This window comes from Nycticebus coucang, chromosome 2 (assembly GCF_027406575.1).
Source record: "Nycticebus coucang isolate mNycCou1 chromosome 2, mNycCou1.pri, whole genome shotgun sequence".
Taxonomy (NCBI): Eukaryota; Metazoa; Chordata; class Mammalia; order Primates; family Lorisidae; genus Nycticebus; species Nycticebus coucang.
The window spans coordinates 399,756-423,681 of record NC_069781.1 but is presented as its reverse complement, the minus strand read 5'-3'; the positions used below and the strand labels follow the sequence as shown (position 1 = coordinate 423,681).

The 23,926-nt window shown below is 45.9% G+C and overlaps 1 protein-coding gene across 11 annotated transcripts in view; it reads left to right on the top strand.

Moving 5' to 3' along the window:
• Positions 1 to 23,926, top strand: part of EHMT1 (euchromatic histone lysine methyltransferase 1) — a 221,116-nt gene that overhangs the window by 143,870 nt on the left and 53,320 nt on the right. For 9 of the 11 annotated variants that reach the window (XM_053556577.1, XM_053556573.1, XM_053556563.1 and 6 more), the window contains 6 exons: positions 890 to 1,035; positions 17,275 to 17,418; positions 18,711 to 18,937; positions 20,013 to 20,180; positions 21,216 to 21,298; positions 22,765 to 22,871. In XM_053556577.1, the coding sequence (XP_053412552.1) occupies positions 890 to 1,035; positions 17,275 to 17,418; positions 18,711 to 18,937; positions 20,013 to 20,180; positions 21,216 to 21,298; positions 22,765 to 22,871 (875 nt within the window). The remainder of the gene's footprint in view (positions 1 to 889; positions 1,036 to 17,274; positions 17,419 to 18,710; positions 18,938 to 20,012; positions 20,181 to 21,215; positions 21,299 to 22,764; positions 22,872 to 23,926) is intronic. The other 2 variants (XM_053556595.1, XM_053556589.1) reach the window with 1 other exon arrangement.

Here is a 23,926-nt window from a genome sequence, read left to right as displayed (position 1 = left end):
ATCAAGCAAGGTCAAGGCAGCCTCCTTGGCTGACTTGGCTTTGTCTGTTCAGGGATTCGTCAGGCCTTGTCTTCTTTTGGATTCACTTTAACAGCATATTTTTAGATGTAGAAATAACGGGGGTTAATAGTGAGTGTTAGAATCACTGGTTCACGTGCTATCTCTGCTTTGTCTCACAAGGGAGAGAACACAATACTGCCAGCTTGCTCTGGGTCTTCCTGGGGCCCCCTCTGCGCTGCCTCCTCTCACCGCCCTGCCCCCGCCCCCGCACTGCCCGATTTCAGTCTTCTTTGGGGGTGATTCCTGCAGACGCTGCCACTGACATTTTTTAGGCCAATTATCCTCTAGTTTCTAATCAAATTTCCCCCAGCTCTTTTCTCCCTCAACCTAATAAATGAGCTTGTTGGACTTTTATAGCAGGTGAATGATGCTGTAGATAATAAATAAGCTGTTATTAAAGTCTTCCAAGCTGAAAATTTTTTTTGATAGCTGTAATTCTAAAACCAAGTGAGGAAAACAGGTCTCAATGTACAGTGAATGTTTTTTTTTTTAGGTGGAAACCAAAAGATTTATAGGCTTCTGTTGAAGGTATAACCTCTTGTTTTTGAGCTTAAGCCCTGGGTCTGAGAACACAGATTAACAAGCACCTCTGGTGACCCTGGTGGGTGGCATGTTAGCTGCAGAGACACAGGCTGCTCCCTGTTGTGGGGGCTGTCTGCGGCATCGGGCACTTCCTGCCATGCAGTGGTGCCTGTGTCTGTGTAATGAATGGTGTCACTTTTATCTCCTCAACAGGGGATCACTACCAAGATTCTGCAGTCCGTCACTTTCTGGATGGTTCTTTTGAGGTCAGGATTGCTTGTGCTGATATATGTCTGTGTAACGGTAGGGCTGGCCAATGGTCCGGACGTGCTGGAGACAGATGGACTCCAGGAGGTGCCTCTCTGCAGTTGCCGGATGGAGACGCCGAAGAGCCGTGAGATCAGCACCCTGGCCAACAACCAGTGCATGGCCACCGAGAGCGTGGACCGAGAAGTAAGTGGGGTTATTTCCACTTAAAACAGCAGAAATTAATCTGTGATTAGTCAGTGCACCAGGAGGCATGGCCTTTTCTGTCAAGCCACAGATACCAGGGAACCTAAGCAGACTTTGCATAAAGCCAGTGGAGCAAATTTCAGAGTGAAATACCTGGAATGAGAGGACCAAGACAAGTCTGGAGCTTGTTAAAAAGGAAGATGGCAGGCAGCACCTGTGGCTCAGTGGGTAGGGTGCTGGCCCCATATACCGAGGGTGGTGGATTCAAACCTGACCCCAGCCAAATTGCAGCAAAAAAATAGCCGGCATTGTGGCAGGCCCCTATAGTCCCAGTTACTCTGAAGGCTGAGGCAAGAGAATCACCTAAGCCCAAGAGCTGGAGGTTGCTGTGAGCTGTGACGCCACAACACTCTACCAAGAGCAAAAAAGCGAGACTTGGTCTCTTTTTTTTTTGTAGAGACAGAGTTTTACTTTATCGCCCTCGGTAGAGTGCTGTGGCGTCACACAGCTCACAGCAACCTCCAACTCCTGGGCCTAGGCGATTCTCCTGCCTCATCCTCCCGAGTAGCTGGGACTACAGGCACCCGCCACAACGCCTGGCTATTTTTTTGTTGCAGTTTGGCCGGGGCCAGGTTTGAACCCGCCACCCTCGGTATATGGGGCCGGCGCCCTGCTCACTGAGCCACAGGTGCCGCCCGAGACTTGGTCTTTTATTAAAAAAAAAAAAAGGAAGATGTTGTATAAACTGTGTTTGGATAAAAACAGCCTATTTTGTTTCTCTCATGATCATTCTTTTAGGAGGGTTTTTCCTATTCTGTTGTACTAGAGTCAGAAGTGAGTAGGTTGAGACAGGAGGCTGGTGCCAAGGTGGGCCTGGGCCCAGGGCTCTGGCCCCTGCTGCAGGTGCTCCTCTGGATCAGGACCAGAGGGGATTCACATTTTCTGAGAATTTCTCCACATCTTTTTGACAAAATTTCTTTTAGTCCTTTGAGCCACTTGGCTGTGGCTGACTACCGGGAGGGCCTGAGCAGCGGTCTTGTTGGCATGAGGCCAGCAGAGGTGCCACACTCATGGCCACAGGTGCCGTGGTTCTGCCTGTGTCCTGCTGGAACTGCCCAGCTGCTATTCCAGTGAGAGCTCCAGTCTTTTTGGTTAGTGGAGCTGTTGTTACTAGCGCAGTCACCAAGTCTTACCTGTAAGTTTTAGAAACAAGTGAAATGTTAACAGCAACAACTTGTGTAGCACTTCTTGTATACCAGGTGGCTCCGCTGGTGTTCACGGCAGCCCGTTGGGCCCTGCAGGTGAGGACACAGAGGCCAATGCATGCCCAGAGCCGCAGCTCCTAGTGGAGGGGCAGGGGTGGAAGTCAGGTAGCTTAGGGAGCCACTGGGAGGGCCTCCCAGCAGGGGCTGGGCTGGGCGAGGGGTCAGATGGGGCAGTTCTGCACACACCTCTTATCCCCGACGCTGGTTGACTAGGCCGCAGATCTAGCTTGGCTGAGGTTTTGCTGTTCTATGAATGCTTCTGGGGCCAGGATCTTGCATTCTCCTTTAACATGGGTATTAGAGATGTGACACCATCTGTCAGTTCGAATTCCTGCAACCTCAGTGTCCAGAACTCGCCAGCTGACTCTGGTCCAGATCCCAGCACCATGTCTCCACCTTGTCTCGTTCCAGCCTGGCTGGATGACTCTGCCTCAGAGGTCCTCACTTGTGGCCAGTGGGCTCCCTGCCTCTGAAACATGCATGTCACCTGCCACCTCTTTGTCATTCACCTTTTCCATGGAGTGTTACTTTTTTAAGGGAACTTTTTTAATGGAAAAGTAGAGCACAGTTAATTTTCGGAGCCCACCATTCAGTTTCCGCCATCTCCTGCTTTGGCTCTCAGCCTCCTATCCTTTCTCCATGTTGAGCTACTATGTTAAAACAAACTCCATTTACCACTAAATGTCTCAGTATGTACATGTATTTCTTTCGAGAGAAAACATTTTCTTGCATAACAGCAGTGTGTTTTCACATGTAACAAAAATTACAGCTCTTCCCTGTTGTTATGTAGTACTAGCCTGCAGTGAGATGTCCTCACAGAAGTGCCTTTGTGTTCTTTGAGTGAATCCAAATCAGTCCCTTTCATCATGTGCAGGGTCTCTGAGGCCTCTCTTGTATCCTTCCCCCAGACCATCCCTCTGCCAATCTTCTTGCCCTGTTTAGAACTGGACCCCAGGGTTGAATCTCAGCTGGGGCCTCCCTGCTGTGTCACACAGTTGTCACTCGTAGTTCCTGTACCCCGAAACTTAGGTCTGAAGACTTGCATAGACTCAAGTACTTAAGTATTCTGTGGTTTAATTTCTGCAAGGTACTCTGGAAGTTAGGGTGGTATTAAGATGAGCCTGGGATTCCACGGTGGCCACCTGTCCTTTCCTCACTGGCATTTTGCCTGAAGGTTTTACTGTTGTCCCACTGACCACTGCTTAAATCCAGATTTCCAGTAGAAGCTGCAAAGTTGGGATTTAGAGATTCTTCCTGTCATTCCTCCTGCAATCACAAGCTGAAATTCTTTGGCATGGAAGAACTTTCCCTCATCTCCTGGGGCTCTTTGGAGCCTCTGAAATAGGTTTTGTCATGATGGGCAGAGCAGCTCTGACAACCTGCAGTGGTGCTCCTGGGCTTGGTTTCACTTCTCTCCCCTCTCCACCTCCCTTTCTCCCATTAGCATTCGTGGGGACTTGTAATCTTTCTGTTTTCTGTATTTAATGTATTGTAAACTTTTTCCCTTATAAACTTAAACATAGATTCAGAAAATCATTCAAAACAAATGTTGGGCTTACTAAATCTTATCTAAGGTGAACTCTGGTAACCACCATCAAGGTCAAGAAGAAGAGCTTTGTCCCTTTCTTTTTTGCTCTGTTCCCATCCATGGGTTTCCTCCCAGACAAATCCTCTCCCCAACCTCACCCACCAGGGAAGCTGTTCCATTTGGCTTCTGAAGGCTCCCACACCTCGACTGTGTGGGCTCCATGCTTCCTCATGCTTGACATAGCCTGCCCGCTGCAGGCTGTCCCCTTCCCTCTGCAACATGTGCGTGGCACAGTGTTCCATGGTCTCCCTTTCCAGTGTTAGCTGCTGTTCATTGGAGGTCTTAATTCTGTCCTTTATTGTTCATTTATGGGTTGGAGTGGTTTTATGAAGAGATATGTCTCATCTACTATTTTACTACCCAGGTGACACGTCAGAGAGGAAAGACAGGATTAGCATTTGCTTCTGCCCCTGTGTTTGTCAGTCTTTAAACGGTGGAATCTTCTCAGATTGATTGGTTCTCTCTTTCAGAATACTGTTATGGGCTTGTGTGTTTGGACATATTTGCCAGGTTGAGTTCTATGTGTTGCTGTCATTGGCCCACAGGACTCTTGTCATGTTGAGCCCTGCCCTGAAAGGCCAACCTGGTTTTTATCATAAGGCTAAGAAGCTGTGCACCATTCACCCTTGTGCTCTCAGAGTGTACCTTGGGGGTGATGTGCTCTTGGGAAGTCTACGTAACTCAGGGAACTGGTCACTTCCACAGTAGTAGAAGTCTGGGTAAAGCGTCCAGTGGATCTCAGTGGGACTGTACTGGGGAGTTTGTATGTAATGCTTTAGAGGTTCTGCATTCCAACTTACCTTTAAGAAACAACCGCTTATTGAGTTCAGGTGTGTATGAAACAAAAATGTCCATGAGTATTTGCTCTAATGCAGAAGCAGATGTGAGGATCAATTGTCTTATGTTAAACTACACATTAAAAAATTCTGCAGCTGTGGGGGAGGAGCAAGATGGAGGGTGAATAACAGCTTCCTTGCAACTGGGCACAGTGAGACTGGGGAGACAAGACTCTAGGCATCTCTGGCTGGTGGGATCTGCCCAGAAACATCCCGTTGAGGACACAGGGAGTCAGTGCAAGACTTCTGGACACCATGAGGAGGACAAAAGCAGTGGAGAACTGGCAAGTGGTTGCATGTGTTCGTTTGGTCTAATCCTGCCAGCAGCTATAAGTTCAGCAGCCGTGAGATTGCAAACTGGAAAGGCCTTACCTGTGAGCTGTTTTGTTTTTTTTTGGACTTGGCACTCAGTTGAACTATCTGGGGAAAACTTGGGCAAGAGTGCAGAGGATTTTAAGCATTGTCTAGGACCCCAGACTGAGCCGCTGAGCCAGTGTTTCACTGTGGGCCACGTGGAGTCATTGTGGGAGAACTGCCTTGCAAGCTCTGCCTTCAGGGTCGCAGAGCAAGGATTAGGCGGGAGACCTTGGGCGTGTAATCTAGTGACTGAGCGGCCTAAAGGTGGGGACTGAGTACCTTACAGCCGAGGCCCTCAGGGGCATAGAGAGAGACCAGTTTTGGCACACTGGGACTGTTGAAACCCTGGTTCAGAGGCACGGTAACTTAAAGAGCAAGAGGAACTGAAAGGAAAATTAGGGCAAGGAAACAGATAAAAGAAAATACTCATGAGGAAGAATTAGCAGAAAAATCTTGGCAACATGGAAAACCATTTCAGAACAACCCCCACAAGGGACTGTGAGGTAGCTACTGCAGAGGATTCCACCTATAAACAAATGTTAGCAATGACAGAAAGGGAATTTAGAATACACATGATGAAAACAATGAAGGAAATGATGGAAACGATGAAGGAAACTGCTGATAAAGTGGAAAATAACCAAAAGGAAATCCAAAAGCAGAATCAAATAAGATGTGAATGATACAAAGAACATAGAAAGGATATAGTAGAGCTGAAGGAACTGAAACAGTCAATTAGGGAACTTAAAGATGCAATAGAAAGTATCAACAACAGATTAGACCATGCAGAAGAAAGAATCTCAGAGGTAGAGGACAAAGCTCTTGACATAACTCAGATAAAGAGGCAGAAAAAAAGAGAGAAAGCAGAACCTTCAGTGACAGAATTATGGGACTTTATGAAGCATTAAAACATACAAGTTATAGGTATCCCAGAAGGGGAAGAAGCATGCCCCAGGAGAATGGAAGCTATACTAGAGAATACTGTATATGAAATGAAAATGTCCCAAATATCACCAAAGATTCTGACACTCCTTTCAGAGGGATATCGGACCCCAGGTTCCCTCAGCTCTAACCGAGCTTCTCTAAGACACATTGCAATGAACCTGTCCAAAGTCAAGACAAAAGATTCTTCAAGTTGCCAGGAGTAAGCACCAGTTGACTTACAGGGGCAAATCCATCAGGGTGACTGCAGACTTCTGTAATGAAACTTTTCAAGCAGGAAGACAATCTGCCTTTAATCTACTTAAACAGAACAATTTCCAACCCAGAATTCTATATCCTGCTAAGCTAAGCTTTAAAATTGACAGAGAAATGAAATCATTTACTAATATACAAGCATCGAGGAAATTCGCCACAGTAAGACTAGCTCTACAGGACATACTTCAACCAGTTCTACACGCTGACCATCACAGTGGATCAACAGCAAAGTAAGAACTCAGAAATTAAAGAACACGGGCGGCGCCTGTGGCTCAAGGAGTAGGGCGCTGGTCCCATATGCCGGAGGTGGCGGGTTCAACCTAGCCCCGGCCAAAAACCACAAAAAAAAAAAAAAAAGAAAGAAAGAAATTAAAGGACACAAACCCTAGTGATACCAAAACAGAGCAGGATCAGAGGAAAGGGGAAACTAAGTCATTTTTACCCTATGTCCTCAGTGGCCAGTCTTACAACAAGCTGTTTTCCTTTTACATTTCTCCAATGGTGGAAATGGCTATTTTAAATAAATTACCATATGTGTGAAACAACTGAATTAAAAAAAAACTAAAGTGATACTTTAGGTTACTAAAAAAAAAAAAAGAAGAATAGAAATTAAAGGACAGAACCTAACTTCCACACTGATGCAAAAGATAAAACTAAGCAATGGACTCTCACAAAAAATAAGATGAATAGAACATGACCACACTTATCAGTTATCTCAATAAATGATAATGGCTTGAATTCCCCACAGAAGAGGCATAGATTGGCTGACTGGATTAAAAAACACAAGCCATCTTTTTGCTGTCTGCAGGAAACACACCTAGCTTCAAAAGACAAATTAAAACTCCAAGTTAAGGGTTGGAAGACAATTTTTCAGGCAAACAGAATTCAGAAGAAAAGAGGAGTTGCACTCTTATTTTCAGATATATGTGGATTTAAAGCAACTAAAGTCAAAAAAGACAAAGATGCTCACTTTATATGGTCAAAGGAAAAATACAACAAAAAGACGTTTCAATTCTAAATATGTATGCACCCAACTTAAATGCTCCCAGATTCTTGAAGCAGATCTTACTCAGTCTGAGCAATATGATATCCTATACCACCATAATAACAGGGAACTTTAACACTCCTCTTACAGAGCTGGACAGATCCTCTTTAATTTTTTAAACAGAAATTAAACAAAAATATAAGGGACTGAAATGAGACCCTAAAACCAGCTGTGCTTGATAGATGCATATAGAATACTCCATCTCAAAGATAAAGAATATACATTCTTCTCATCGTCCCATGGAACATTCTCCAAAATTGATCATATTCTAGGACACAAAACAAACCTCAACAGAATCAAAAGAATTGAAATTTTACCTTGTATCTTCTCAGACCACAAGGTCTAAAAGTGGAATTCAACTCCAACAAAAACGTTCAACCCCACACAAAGGCATGGAAATTAAACAACCTTCTATTGAATGACAGTTGGGCGCAGGAAGAAATAAAAGAGGAAATCATTAACTTCCTTGACATGACAACAATGAAGACACAAGCTACCAGAACCTGTGGGATACTGCAAAAGCAGTCCTAAGAGCAAAACTTACCGCTTTAGATGCTTACATTTGAAAAACAGAAAGAGAGCACATCAACAAACTCACAAGCCATCTTATGGAATTGGAAAAAGAACAATCTAAGCCTAAACCCAGCAGAAGAAAAGAAATATCCAAAATTAAATCAGAAATCAATGAAATTGAAAACAAAGGAATCATTCAGAAAATTAATGAAACAAGGAGTTGGTATTTTGAAAAAACAAATAGGTAAACCTTTGGCCAGTCTAACTAGAAATAGAAAAGTAAAATCTCTAGTAACCTCAATCAGAAATGATAAAGGGGAAATAACAACTGATACCTCAGAGATACAAGAGATCATCCCTGAATACTAAGAAACTCTATGCCCAGAAATTTGACAATGTGAAGGTAATGGGTCATTATTTGGAATCACACCTTCTCCCTAGACTTAGCCAGGAAGAAATAGAGCTCCTGAACAGACCAATTTCAAGCACTGAGATTAAAGAAACAATAAAAAGCTTCCAACAAAAAAATGCCCTGGTCAGGATGGCTTCACACCAGAATTCTATCAGACCTTCAAGGAAGAGCTTATTCCCATACTGCAGAAATTATTCCAAAAAATTGAGGAAGAAGGAATCTTCCCCAACACATTCTACAAAGCAAACATCACCCTGATACCCAAACCAGGAAAAGACTCAACTAAAAAGGAGAATTTCACTTCAGACCAATTTCACTAATGAATATGGATGCAAAAATTCTCAACAAAATCCTAGCCCATAGGTTACAGTTTATTATCAAAAAAGTCATACAACATGATCAAGTAGATTTCATCCCAGGGATGCAAGGCTGGTTTAACATACGCAAATCCATAAACGTTATTCAGTGTATTAACAGAAGCAAAAATAAAGCCCATGTGATCCTCTCAATAGATTCAGAAAAAGCATTTGATGAAATCTATCATCCTTTTCTAATTAGAACACTGAAGAGTATAGGCATGCGTGGCACATCTCTTAAACTGATCAAAGCTATCTATGACAAACCCACAGCTATTTTACTGAATAGAGTAAAACTGAAAGCTTTTCCTCTTAGAACTGGAACCAGACAAGGTTGTCTTCTATTGCCATTACTATTCAACATAGTGCTGGAAGTTCTAGACAATACAATTAGGCAAGACAAGGAAATAAAGGGAATCCAAATGGGAGCAGAGGAGGTCAAACTCTCCCTCTTTGCTGACGACATGATCTTATACTTAGAGAACCCCAAAGATTCAACCACAAGACTCCTGGAAGTCATCAAAAAATACAGTAATGTCTCAGGATATAAAATCAATGTCCACAAATCAGTTGCCTTTGTATACACCAGTAACAGCCAAGATGAGAGGCTAATTAAAAACACAACTCCCTTCACCATAGCTTCAAAGAAAATGAAATACCTAGGAATATAACTAATAAAAGAGGTGAAGGACCTTTATAAAGAAAATTATGAAACTCTAAGAAAGGAAATAGCAGAAGATATTAACAAATGGAAGAACATACCTTGCTCATGGCTAGGAAGAATCAACATTGTTAAAATGTCTATACTTCCCAAAGCAATCTACTGATTCAATGCCATCCCTATTAAAATACCAACATCGTATTTTGAAGACTTGGAAAAAAGGATTCTGCATTTTGTATGGAACCAGAAAAAACCTGTATAGCTAAGGCAGTTCTTAGTAATAAAAACAAAGCCAGGGGCATCAGCATACCAGATTTTAGGCTGTACTGCAAAGCCATAGTGGTCAAGACAGCATGATACTAGCACAAAAATAGAGACATAGACATTTGGAATCGAATAGAAAACCAGGAAATGAAACTAACATCTTATAACTATCTAATCTTCGATAAACCGAACAAGAACATACCTTGGGGGAAAGACTCCCTATTCAATAAATGGTGCTTGGAGAACTGGATATCCACATGCAAAAGACTGAAACTGGACCCACACTTTTCTCCACTCACAAAAATTGATTCAAGATGGATAAAGGACTTAAATTTAAGGCATGAAACCATAGCTTCTGTACAGCTAAGGAGACAACAACCAAAGCAAATAGACAACCTATACAATGGGGAAGGATATTTGCATATTTTGAATCAGACAAAAGCTTGATAACTAGGATCTATAGAGAACTCAAATTAATCCACATGAAAAAAGCCAACAATCCCATATATCAATGGGCAAGAGACATGAATAGAACTTTCTCTAAAGAAGACAGATGAGGGCCGCACCTGTGGCTCAAGGAGTAGGGCGTTGGTCCCATATGCCGGAGGTGGCAGGTTCAAACCCAGCCCTTGGCCAAAAACCACAAAAAAAAAAAAAAAAAAAGGTCAAGTCATCTGGGCGGCGCCTGTGGCTCAAGGAATAGGGCGCCAGTCCCATATGCCAGAAGTGGCGGGTTCAAACCTAGCCCCAGCCAAAAACCACAAAAAAAAAAAAAAAAAAAAAAAAAGAAGACAGATGAATGGCTAACAAACATATGAAAAAATGCTCATCATCCCTAGTTAATAGAGAAATGCAAATCAAAAACACCCTGAGATACCATCTAACTCTAGCGAGAATGACCCACATCACGGATTCTCAAAACTGAAGATGCTGGCCATAATTTGGAGAGAAAGGAATGCTATTTTGTTTTTTGTGTATGTGTTTTTCTGTAGTTTTTGGCTGGGGCTGGGTTTGAACCTGCCACCTTCGGCCTATGGGGCCAGTGTCCTACTCCTTTGAGCCCCAGGTACCGCCCCGAGAAGGGAACACTTCTACGTTTCTGGTGGGACTGCAAACTGATACAACCTTTTTGGGAGGAAGTATGGAGAACCCTCAAAGAACTCAAGCTAGACCTCCTATTTGATCTTGCAATCCCATTACTGGGCATCTACCCAGAAGGAAAAAAATCTTTGTATCCTAAGGATACTTACACTAGACTGTTTATTGCAGCTCAATTTACAATCGCCAAAATGTGAAAACAGCCTAAATGCCCACCAACCCAGGAATGGATTAACAAGCTGTGGTATATGTACACCATAGTATACTATTTAGCCATTAAAAAAATGGAGACTTGGAGGCGCCTGCGGCTCAAAGGAGTAGGGTGCCGGCCCCATATGCTGGAGGTGGCAGGTTCAAACTCAGCCCCCCAGCACGGGCCAAAAACTGCAAAAAAATAAAAAAGAGAGAGAGACTTTATAGCCTTTGTATTAATGTGGATGGAAGTGGAACACATTATTCTTAGCAAAGCATCACAAGAATGGAGAAGCATGAATCCCATGTACTCAATTTTGATATGAGGGCAATTAAGGACAGGGTGGGAGTGGGGAAAGGGGAGAGCAGAGAGAGAAAGAAGGAGGGAGGGGTTGGGGGAAGGAAGAGCAGAGAGGGAAAGAGGGAGGAGGGTGTGTGCCACACCTTTTGGGGGCAAGACACAATTGTAAGAGGGACTTTACCTAACAAATGCAATCAGTGTAACCTGTTTTCTTGTACCCTCAATGACTCCCCAACAATAAACTAAAAAAAAAAGAAATTCTGCAGCTACTGCAAAACAGTGCCACTCATTAGCATTTTTATTTTTTGAAATACACATTTTCATTAAAATATGTTCTTTTTTATTAACATGTGATAGGTTTATTGCCATTTTTATCTTGTTTTGTTTTTTTGTTTTTAGAAATAGACTCTGCCTCTGTCACACAGGCTAGAGTGTAGTGGTGCAATCACAGCTCTCTGTAGCCTCAAATTCATGGGTTCAAGGGATCCTCCTGCCTCAGACTCCCAGAGTGCTGGGATTATAGCCATGAACCACTGAGTCTGGGCCAGTTTAGTGATATTTTTAAATAAGTATTTTTAATTTTTTCCTCTTTAATCTCAAATGTGGTAAATATCAATATATAACCCACTTAAACAAGCCTCTTGGGGACCTTTAAGAGTTGTAAGAAGACCCTCACACACAAGATCTTGAGAACCACTGGACTTCACCTCTCTCTGGTCTAGAACCCCCTCTGTCTCTGTCTCTTTCTCTGTATCTCTCTCTCTCCTCTCCTACTCTCTTCACTTCTGCCATCTCTTTCTGTGCCTGTCAGTTTTTCCCTATGGTTGTCCATTCGAGAGACCCTGGCAGGGCAGTTTCGAGCGTCCCTGGAGGCCATCAGCGCTAGCCTTCCAGACCTCACTGCAGCCCTGGGACTCACCCGCCCCCTGCTCTGCCTGGTAGGAGGCTCCTGGCTGCTGTGCTCCCATCGCATTACCCCTTGTCCCATGCTGCACCGTGTCCCCATCCCATGGCTGGGGGGTTTGTCTCTGGCCACTCACCAAGTCCTTGGTTTTGTTATATTATGAGTGTTGTGTGTGGGTTTGGTTTTGCTGTCTGCTCAATCCTTCTGTTCTGTGTGGGATTACAGGTGCTGAGTTCACTTCTGTCCCCCAAGATGTTCAGCCTGTTCCCCTTGGACCAGAGCAACCCCTTTCAACCTATCTCTGTTCTCTTCATTTTCAGCCAGGTTTATGGGAGGTATAATTTGCACACAGTGAATGTCACCATTATTATTATTATTTTTTTTTTTTACAGTTCTTTAAGTTTTGACAAATATATATGGTCCCATAATGGCCAACACCGTCACGACCCAGCTGCTCAGCTCTTCTAGCCCTTCTGTCCATTTGTTCTGTCGCTGTGGGGGGTATCGAGGTCTCAGCTGCAATGGGTGGGGGTTGGGGGGCGTCATTAGTCCTTCCGGACCTGTCAGTTTTTAACAAGTGTATTTCAGCAGCTCTGTTGTTATGAGTGTGTGCACTTTGGTGAGTGACTCCCACTGTCTTCATGGGATGTCCTGTTCATGCCTGTTAAAACCACTGATTTGAAGTCTCCTTTTTCTTTTCTTTTCTTTTTTTTTTTTTTTTGAGACAGAGTCTCACTATGTCACCCTTGGTAGAGTGCTGTGGCATCACAGCTCACAGCAACCTCAAACTCTTGGGCTTAAGCAATTCTCTTGCCTCAGCCTTCCAAGTAGCTGGGACAACAGGTGGTCTGCCACAACACCCAGCTATTTTTTGGCTGTAGTTGTCATTGTTGTTTTTAGCAGGCTGGGCCGGGTTCGAACCCGCCAGCCCTGGTCTATGTGCCTAGCGCCCTACCCACTGAGCTACAGGCTCCGAGCCAGAAGTTTCCGTTTTCTGATATTAACATAGCTACTCAGCTTTCTTTTATTAATGTTTGGATTATAGGTATTTCTGTACCCTTTTACTTTTAATCTCTTTTTGAATTTAAAGTGGGTTTCTTTTGGATAGCATGTACTTGGACTTGCTCTTTCATCTAACACAGTCATGTGTGCTCAACAACATTTCTTTCCACGATGGACCATATACATGATGGTGGTACCACAAGATTATAACATATGCTAAGTAGCCCTTATTTAAAATGCTTTGGCACAGAGTGTTTCGGATTCCAGATGTTTGGATTTGGGATGCTCAGCCTCTGCTCTGCTGTGTTTAAGTGTCTTTAGATGCTTATATGCTTCCCATTGTGTATGCAGTGCAGTCCGTGATGTCCAGGCATGCAGCCTAAGGGCACTAGGCCCCCTGGAGCAGTGCAGGCCATGCCACTTAGGTTGTGTGAGCACTGTCCGTGATGTTCCACAATAGCAGGGTGACCTGATGACACATTTCTCAGAACAGACCCTGTTATTGAGTGAAATGTGATTGATTGTATAGCAGTTTCTGTTTTTAAAATTGGTATGCTTAGATTATCTTCATTCAGTGTAATTATTAATATTGCTGGATTACAATCTAACTTTTTTTTTTTGAGACAGTCTCACTCTGTTGCTCTGGGTACAGTGCCATGGCGTCGTAGCTCACAGCAACCTCAAACTCTTGGGCTCAAGCGATCCTCCTGCCTCACTCTCCTAACAGGCACCTGCCACAATGCCCAGCTAATCTTTTCTATTTTAGTAGAGACAGGGTCCCCCTTTTGATCAGGCTGATCTCGAATTCCTGAGCTCAGGGATCCTCCTGCCTTGGCCCCCTAGAGTGCTGGTATTATTAACCTGAGCCACCACACCCAGCCTAATCTAACTACTATTAAGTTTTGTGCTCACACCATTTGTTACCCTCCTTTTTTCTTCCTTTTTTGCCTTCATTCCTTTGCATCTGATGATGTTTCTTTTTTCTCTGGCTGCCTCTAAGATTTTTATCTTTGGTTTTCACTGGTTTAAAAATGATATGCCTAAGTGTAGTAATTTTGTTTTCTTTTGTTCTGCTTTTTCAGTGGTGATCCTCTGTAGGTTTCTCTGAGCTCCTTGGGTCTTCAGTTTGGCATCTACTGATTCTTGGTCAGGAGTGTGTTCTTGCTGAACCTGCTCTTTTCTTTCTGTCTTCCTTTTCTGGGATTCTGGTTATATATGTTAGATTGACATTGTCCTGCAGTTCTTTGATGCTCTGTCTCCCCCCCTCCCTTTTCATTTTAGGTATAGAAAATTTATATTGGCCTTTTTTTCAGATGTACTGATTTTTCCTCTCATGAACCAATCAAAGGCATTTGACTTTGTTACTGTGTTTTTTAAAATTTTTAGTATTTACATTGACTTTCGTAAAATTCCCAATCTGTAAAATACAACAATTTAGTCATCTCTACGTCTGCACTTCTTGATTGTTTTTTCTCTTGACAGTGGGTTCAGATTCCTCTAGTGTAAGACTTCTTTTTTGTTTTTGAAACAGAGTCTTACTATGTTGCCCTCAGTAGGGTGCTGTAGCATCACAGCTCACAGCAACCCCAAACTCTTGGGCTTAAGTGATTCTCTTGCCTCAGCCTCCCAAGTAGCTGGGACCACAGGCGCCTGCCATAGTGCCTGGTTATTTTTTGTTGCAGTTGTCGTGGTTGTTTAGCTGGCCTGGGCCGGGTTCAAACCAACCAGCCTGGGTGTATTTGCCCAGAGCCCTTCCCACTCAGCTACTGGCGCCAAGCCTAGTATAAGACTTCTTAACCTCAGTACTATTGACATTTTGCACCAAATAATTCTTTGGGGTAGGGGCGTTATCTCAGTGTTGGGTATTTAGCATCTCTGATCACTACCTGTTAGATGATAGTTAACATTGCCTAGTGGTAACAACTGTAAATGTCTCCAGATACTGCCAGATGCCCCGAGGAGGTTGAGAGGGGAATTGCACTGGGTGATAATCTGCTTTAGTCTCACCTTGTGCTTAGGTTGGCTATAGGGGGTGGTGGCTGCCACGCTGAATGGTGCCCCCAGCAGTGGTTCCTAACCACTCTTGCCTCACCTGTGTCTTTTGGCTTTGGGCCTTCCCTGTGTGCCTCTGCCCTGGTGAGGGGCTCTTTTCCATGCTCTTTTCCCCTCACTGGTAGGTCACTGCTGTTAGCTCCTCAGTCCTGGCCAGCCTGATGATACGGCCTCCTGTCATTCCGGAGCCAGTCCTTAGCAGGCCCCGTGCCCCTGGGTCTATGCCCATGGCAGGGAAATGTAGTCTTGGGTCTGGGATGGGTCTGCCCCTGGGAGTAGGAGGCCTCAGTGGTCTCCCTGGAGGGTCCTGGGCCCAAGATTATTTGCTACCCTCTCCTAGGAGCAGATGGTCTTGATTGAAGCACTTTCCTCAGTCATAGCACCTGTGCCCTAGGCCAGAGGCTTTGTTTTCCCTCCTGGCTACTTTGTTCAGTAAGGGAGGAGGGTCCATGTGGGCTCTAGCGAGTCTTTCCTGGGTCTGTACCTACCCTACCACTTGTGAGGAACTAAGAAGGCCTGGCAAAAAGGGCTGACTTCCTGGGGCCATGGCTCCCAGCAGCTTGTGTGTTTGCTCTGGCAGCATTCTGTGAGCCACTTGGATTGCACCCTCCAAAGACAGGGTTTTGCTCTGTCACCCAGGCTGGAGTGCGGTGGTGCTGTCCAGGCTCACTGCAAACTTGAACTCCTGGGCTCAAGGGATCCTCCTACTGCTGCTTTCCAAGCTGGGATTATGGGTTCTCATATCATACCTGGCCAGTTTTTAAATTTTTTGTAGGGACAGAGTCTTGCTGTATTGCCCAGGCTGGTCTCAAACTCTTGGGCTCAAGCAATCCTCCTTTTTCCCCACAGTGTTGGTGTCACAGGTTTGAACCACCGTGCCTGTCCTGCTTTATCTCTTTTCTTCTCAGCTCTGACTGGTTCCCATTGCCATTCATTTGAAGGACTCTTTTCAAAACACAGAGCATTTCCTTATATTTTCCTGCCCTTGGACCCTCAAGTCCTCAGGTCTCTTCTGTGTCTGTGTTATAGATAAAGACACAGTCACATGCTTTTACCAATGTTTGTTTCCTAGTTAATTGGTGATGCCCAGACTGTCTTTAAACACACAATTGCTGGGCGATTCTAACATGATCTAGTTTTTATCAGTGGTATCCTTGTTGGTTTGACAGGTAGGTCACTAGTGCCACACAGAGACGTCCTGTCGTCGCTGCTCTGTGGATTGTCATGTTGTTTGTTCTCATTTGTGGCAAATGCTGCATTTTTCAAGATACATTTTTGTGCACTCATTTAGGCAGAGTCTTGGAAGAAGAATGTGCATTTGTCAGCTGCATTTCTGTTCCCAAATTGTTTGTGGCAACTCAGGCAGAGCTCAGTGCTGGTGTGTCAGCTCCTGTAGACCTCAGGGCCAGGCCTGCTGAAAGGGACCAGGCAGGTTGGCAGGAGGGTCACAGGCTTCTTACTCTTGCATTTTCTTCATGGCCAGGAAGCACACATTTTATCATTTGTTTGGGGGCCATTTGTGGTTCTTTTCGTAAATTGCCATTCAATTCTTTGCTTATTTTTCTGTTGGGCTATTTTGTGTTTCTTATTGGCTATGAAGAGAGCTTTACCTACAAACCAGCAAGCCTTTGTCTGACACCATGCAGAGCACAGTAGCTTCTGGGGTGACTGTGCCCCTTGCAAACCTTAGTCCTCTGGGAACCTTCCAGTGGCCATGTTCCCCAGGCAGACCCAGGAGACTCTGCTGTCTGCATCTTGCTCCAGGACCTTGCAGTGTCCAAGGATTTGTTACCCCATTCCTCACTAGTGGTCTGTGATAGCCTGGGCTATTCTGCCCAGCACATGTTCTTTTTCTTCAATATGTTTCCCTTGACTTCTCCCAGAGATAAGCAGCTGGTTCTCTGGTTCAGTGCACACGTGCCTGTCACTTCCAGGGCACTGGATGTGGTCATGTGCTGGCTGTCTTCTGTGTCCATGCAAAAGACAGTGGCACCCTGGGACTGTCACTTTCCCCAGTGCTGGCAGCAGGTTTGTGCCCAGGAGCCCAGTTGGCCTGCAAGGCTCCCTGCTCAGCTCCCTGCTCTGTTGGTCAGCTTGCATTTGCTGAGCACCTGCCTTGTGCCAGGTACCTCTTAGGGCACAGGGTGGGAAAATCATGCCCTTGAGGCTCTCACTGACCCCAGTCTTATCTGATTGCAGTTGGGCCGGTGCACCAACAGCGTGGTCAAGTATGAGCTGATGCGCCCGTCCAACAAGGCGCCGCTCCTGGTGCTGTGTGAAGACCACCGGGGCCGCATGGTGAAGCACCAGTGCTGTCCCGGCTGCGGCTACTTCTGCACAGCGGTAAGAGCCTAGCCTGCCTGGCAGCCTCTTGTGTCCTCTGCAGCGTGCACATCTGGTCATTAGCATTTGTTCCCACCCTGTCCACTCTGCTGCGGGCAGGCCACTGGCTGGCAAGGACACAGCAGACTAGTCCCAGCGGCTCATCCTGAGTTGGGGCCCATCCTGAGATCTCCAGCACTTCACAAGCCCTTCACCACAGCTGTTGAGCTTTCTTGCCTTAGACCTGCAGCCCCTATTTCCCTGCTCTACCAGTGAGCTTTGGGCCTTGCAGAGATGAGTAGGACTGTGACCCTGCCCCTCGTATCATGCAGCTATGAGCATCCTGAGTAGAGAGTTTCCCTTCTAAGGACAGGCGCATGTGCCATCCTCTGCTGTATCTCCTGATTTCTTCTGTTCATCAAACATCTGCACTCACCAGTGCTCAGGGGTCTCCTGAAAATGGGCCTCTTCCCTATGGAGCACCCTATGTGAGCGTCGGTGTGTCTCTGTATGTCCATGTGACCATCTGCATGAGTGCCCATGTATGCACCTGTGTGTGCCCACGCGTGTGTTCTTGCTCGTGTGTGGGTGTGCACTTGTGTGTGCACGCCCATAGGTGCCTGTGTGTACACGTGTTGACACCTGTGCGTGCACGTGCCCATGTGTGTGCGCCCACACATGCCCATGTGATGCCCACAGCTTCACATGCTGTAGTTGCCCTGTGGTCTCTTTGTGGCCGAGGCCAAGAGCTTCCATTCTATGTGGGTTTTTCTTTGGAGTTCATACATTTTCTTGTCTTCAAACATCCTTTTTTTGCATCTACTGAAAAAGAAAGAAGCTACTTTTCTAACTTACTGCAAGAATGTGCTGTTCTTAACTGCTGTGGGTCCCTCCTGCTGGCTTCCGTCCCCTGGATTGACAGACGACATCCTCTTTGGTGCACTGTGCTTGGAGTCTGTGCCTTCTTCAGCCCCCGAATGTGGGCCTTTTCTGGGGTCCTTCTTTGGACCTTTTATTTTCATACAGCCTTTTGCTCAGGTGGAGCAAGGCTGTGGCATGGGGTGAGTCAGGTGACCTCTGCCCTGTTGGGCATCCTCTGAGCAGGAGACTTGTGGGAGCTGCTTTGCAGAGCAGTGTTCTTCCTTTTCTCCCGCTAGAGACGGAAGAGCTGGGACCAGCCCCCGCTGGCTGCCAGGCTTGCTTACTCAGCCCAGCTAGACACGAGGTGCAGCACTGGTTTAATAGTACCTGGTTTATTTTTCTCAATATTAGCCCCAATTTTTAAGAGGTGATTTTCTGACTTCCATTTTTAGGGTAATTTCATGGAGTGTCAGCCTGAGAGCAGCATCTCTCACCGTTTCCACAAAGACTGTGCCTCTCGAGTCAATGATGCCAGCTACTGTCCCCACTGCGGGGAGGAGACCTCCAAGGCCAGAGAGGTGACGATAGCGAAGGCAGACACAACCTCTACGGTGACTCCAGTGCTCGGACAGGAGAAAAGCTCAGCCCTGGAGGGCAGGGCTGACACCACCACGGGCAGGTGCTTGATAGGGGCTGTGGCCAGCTCTCCGGGTGGCTCCCTGGAGATGGCTCCATCGTTACTCGTTGCTGATTTCTGCTGTTTTATCCAGCAGTCTTTCAGTTGACTCATGCCCACTGTGAGTTCTGACACTTAAGAAACACTGAAGTCCATTCATTGCCACTTGTATGTAGGTCTCTCTTAGTCACTTGCTTGACACTGAGCCTTCACATGAGCCTCAGTGCTGAGGTCATAGTGTCCTGCTGCCCACAGGTGGCTGTCTGTGTGCCCAAACTCGAGTGAGTGCTGTGGTCTTACCGCACTACTTGGCATTAAGGTTTGAAGGCCTTAGCTGAAGACAAGAAAAAAACAGCCTAAAAGAAGTATTGGTATTAGACACGTGGAAGTGTCTTCCTGAAAGAATCTGTAGAAACATCTGAAAAATTTTCAGAGCTAAAAGGAGTCAGTAAGTGGACCAGATTAAGGCAGCAACAGCAGAAGTCAGGTGCCTTGTTCCCTACCACCAGTATCCTACTAGAAAATAAAATGATGAAAGACACACTTTGAAAACAGCAGCAAAAAACCATACATAGACTTTCCAGCAGAAAAAGAGGGGAAAAAAAACTTAAATGTCACATTGATATAAAAAAAAACCCCTGAAACTTCTTTGAAGGTCATTTCAAAGACACTCCAATTGTGGACATATCAGAACTAGCTCTGGGAAAGTATTGATTCCTTCTTACTGATCTGTACATTTAAGTAAAAATTCCAGTGGAATTTTCTGTGTTGGGGAGGGCAGTAGATTGATAGATTGAACCTGAAGCTCATTCATGAGACATTTGAACATGTGGCCTGGACGTCCTGGAAAAGTTGCCCTCATTTTTTAATATATTTCCCTGGAAATTTGATTCTGAGTCCCAGACCATTTCATCCACAGACTAAGCTGGTAATAAGCAACTTGGCAGTTGTTTTCTCTCAGAAAATAATATATTTAGACAGATTGGAGTAGATTATGTTTTATGCTCTCATTGGTTTCCATCAGAAGGTGGTTTTCTTGACTGCTAAGACTCAGCCTCACTGGTTTCCTCCCCTGTAGTACGGCCGGGCCACCGCTGGACGACAAGCCACATGGCGCAGCCCCCCAGGTGCCTGAGGGCTTAGATCCATCGGGACCTGTTGGGCTGGTTCGGCCAACTCCTGGCCTTCCCCAGGGACCAGGGAAGGAGACCTTGGAGAGTGCTCTGATCGCTCTGGACTCGGAAAAGTAAGGACTGAGCTGCGGTTTCAGAGGCGCCCCAGGGCCATGTTGGTCAGTGTTGCAGGTTGTGCTCCCTGACGTCACTGTAGTGCTTCTTAGCATTGTTTAATGCTTTTCGTGAACAATTTGTGTGTTTTTATACTATTGTGGTAAAGTTTTGCAAGTTTTTGTATTCTTTATTGCTGTAAGAGCAAAAGGTGATACCTTTGAAGCCATTAAGTGTCTAGTCTTGGTAAGCTCTTAGAATGTTTCCCCTAGATATTCTTGTATCTCCCTTGAGTGGCCATTTCTCCCCCAGGCCTCCCCTGATCTGTACAAGGCAAGGGTCAGAGCAGGTGCCCCTTGGCTTACCTGAAAGCTCCTAAATGGTGCTTCTCCCCCTGCCCCAACGGGGCCCTCGTTCTCCTCTGCTCAGGGAGCAGATCAAACCCTTACACGGCATCCCTTGAAGGGAAAGCCCAGCCGTCAGTCACCCTTTGGCCTAATAGAAATGTTCTGGTGTTGACACATCCCTCCTGCTGAACCTTCCTCACCATAGACTCTCCCTGTGGCTCCTGTTCTGTCTCTGTGGCCTAGTCTCCGAACCTGTTCTACCTGTAGTCGCTGCTCCTGACCCTGCCTTTTTCCCACTTTTTAGTTCTCAACTTACAGAGTCAAGGTTTCAAGGCAATGTGCCTGTGTTCTTGGCTCCCTCTGCCCAGGCATCTTCTGTAGCCGCCAAGGGGCCCTGTGGTACCACCATCAGCACCTCCTTGTGACCGGTCTACACACACTGCCCTGGGGCTCCTCTGGCCTCCCTTGTCCTACCAAGCGAGCTGGGGTGTTGTGCAGAGTCTCGTGGTGTGTAGCATTCTGATGCTGTAATGGAGAGGACAGATGTCCCTTATGGTGGTGTTTTTACTGTGAGATGCCTTGAGATCAGTGGGTTTGAGGCATTTGACCCTGGGGCTGGCTGGTAGGTGGTACCTAGGCACTTCAGCCTCCAGCTTCACATGTACATGTCAGCGTCTGAGCTGACTGCTGTGCTATGCTTTCCTGCAGACCCAAGAAGCTCCGTTTCCACCCAAAGCAGCTATACTTCTCCGCCAGGCAGGGGGAGTTGCAGAAGGTGCTGCTCATGCTGGGTAAGTACCCTCCTGACACCCAGCCCTTAGGAGCGGGGGGTGGGGGGGTTATGAGGGCCCCTTTCTCATGAGGCCAGTCTCATTTTGTTTTCCATTTATAGTCTCTGAGTTCTCTAAATAGCACAAGGAGGTTGCCCACTGGTGTTCTGCCTTTTTATGATTAATGTATTCATATTCAGTTATTCAAGGTTCTAGAATTATTCTCTATGAATTTCTAATTTTTTGAATTAAATGTGTAATTATTAAAATAAGCAGAGGCCGGGCATGGTGGCTCACACCTGTAATCCCAGCATTTGGGAGGCTGAGGTGGGTGGATTTCCTGTGATCACTGTTTCGAGACCAGCCTGAGCCAGAGTGAGACCTGGTCTGTAAAAATAGCTCGTTGTTACAATTATAAGAGGGACTTTACTTAACAAATGCAATCAGTGTAACCTGGTTTCTTGTACCCTCAATTAATCCCCAAAAATTAAAAAAAAAAAAAATAGCTGGATATTGTGGTGGGCGCCTGTAGTCCCAGCTACTTGGGAGGCTGAGGCAGAGAATCTCTTAAGCCCGAGAGTTTGAGGTTGCTGTGAGCTGTGACGCCATAGCACTCTACCGAGGGCAACATAGTAAGACTGTCTCAAAAACAAAACGAAACAAATGTAGATGCAAAAAATAAAATTAGTGAGTCAGGGTCACCTTATGATGTGCATGCTAATGAAAAGCAGATGTCTGTGTGACAAAGGCAGCATTGCTGTGGACAGGTGTGCTTTAGTCACATTAGGGCTGGAGTAGGTTTCTGCATTTGTATTTTATAATACATAAATCCATGGATTTAGATTCCCAGTAACAGAAAATATGCTTGGTAAAACCTTCCCTGTGGTCATTGGATCTCTGAGCTTACAGCTCTATGCTTGATTTATCTAGAGTTCATGTTTTCTGGGTTGAAAAGGCTGATTAAGAAGCCCTTTACTTGACAGTAAGTGATGAAAGGAACAGAACAACTTGCTCTAAAAAAGGGGTTTATTTATGTTGATCAAAATGGCAGCTTCACTTCCTCAGGGTTCCTGTAAGGCTAAACTGAGATCGCTTCACTGCTGGAAGATTAGTCTCTTGGTTCACTGCCCATTTAGGCTTCCTGAGAGTGGACACGTGTTCAAGTCGTTTGTTTCCAGGCCTTGCTCTGGCCCAGGGGTTCCTGCCTTCTTCGATCCCCTCACAGAGTCTGAGGGCTCTGGCAGGAGCACTGGGACTCAGAGGCACCCGAGTTAGTGCGTGTATGACTGGGTTGGGTCTGATAGGGTCCCTGCCCCTGCCTTTCCCACGGAACACACCTGCTTCCTTCAGATATTCCCAGGCCAGCACTTGGCTCCCCTTGGCAGAACAGTGCATATGCTGGGCTGTCCTCACAGCCTTGATGACTGCCGTCCTCAGGAGGGTCATGGCTGCATCTGAGTTGTGAGTAAAACCGTGTTTGTCCACAGTTGATGGAATCGATCCCAACTTCAAAATGGAGCATCAGAGCAAGCGCTCACCCCTGCACGCCGCAGCGGAGGCCGGCCACGTGGACATCTGCCACATGCTGGTCCAGGTTTGCACTGAGCCCTCCCAGGGCTCTTTATCTGCTCTTTTACTTTGACCAAAGCAGAGTAGTGCCAGGTTCATAGTTCTGACCTTGAAGAGTAGTGTTGTGAGGCTGAAATAAACCCACATCCCTTCCTGCCCCACAGTGCTTGGCACTTCCAGCTGCTGCTTCTGGTGTTTACTAGCATGTGTGAAAATAGCTGCTACTAATCCGGCTGTTTCTTAATTTACTTTTTTTCAGTTTTCATTTAGTTTTTAGTTTTAGTATTTACCGATGTCCTGGGTAAAGTGAGAGCTCGGCATTAGCACAGACACCCCTCCTGGGCCGTGGGTGTTTTATGCTGCTGCCTTAAAAATCATTCAGAATGTGCATGACATGGCCATGTAAATACTTCTCAAGCAGAGCCATGTAGTCTGTGTGGCATGTCTCGTCTGTGTCCAGACTCCCAAATGCCACAGCCACTCCTTGAGATGTCCCTTCCCTAGCCCCTCTGTTGGTTTCCTTGTTTCTCAGATGCCATGTTCAGAGTCTGGTGCAGTCTAACTTCTGTTTCTGTGTGTGGGACCTTGTGGGAAAGTTTTGCCTCATGGTAGCACAGCCCTCGATGCGTGTGGGTTGTGTCTTCTGTGGGAGCTCCTCTCTGCCCAGCTCTCCTGCTGGCTGGGGCCTCCTGGACCAAGTCTCTGCCATGATCCATCTCCCACCTGTGGGCTCCACTTTCCAGGCAACATTGTCAACTGTAACTTGGGCTCCTGGGGGACTTTTAATGTACACCGTCACATGCTGAAATGCTGAGGCCCTTTCCTGCTCTATGACAGTTCCCTCTCATTCTTTATTTCTCTGAAGATATAGTTGTTTTGAAGTTTTATGCTGCTCTATTTGTTTTTCTTTCTTTTTTTTGAGACAGAGCCTCAAGCTGTTGCCCTGGGTAGAGTGCTGTGGCGTCACAAGTAACAGCAATCTCCCACTCCTGGGCTTAAGCCATTCTCTTGCCTCAGCCTCCCAAGTAGCTGGGACTACAGGCGCCTGCCACAACGCCCAGCTATTTTTTGGTTGTAGTT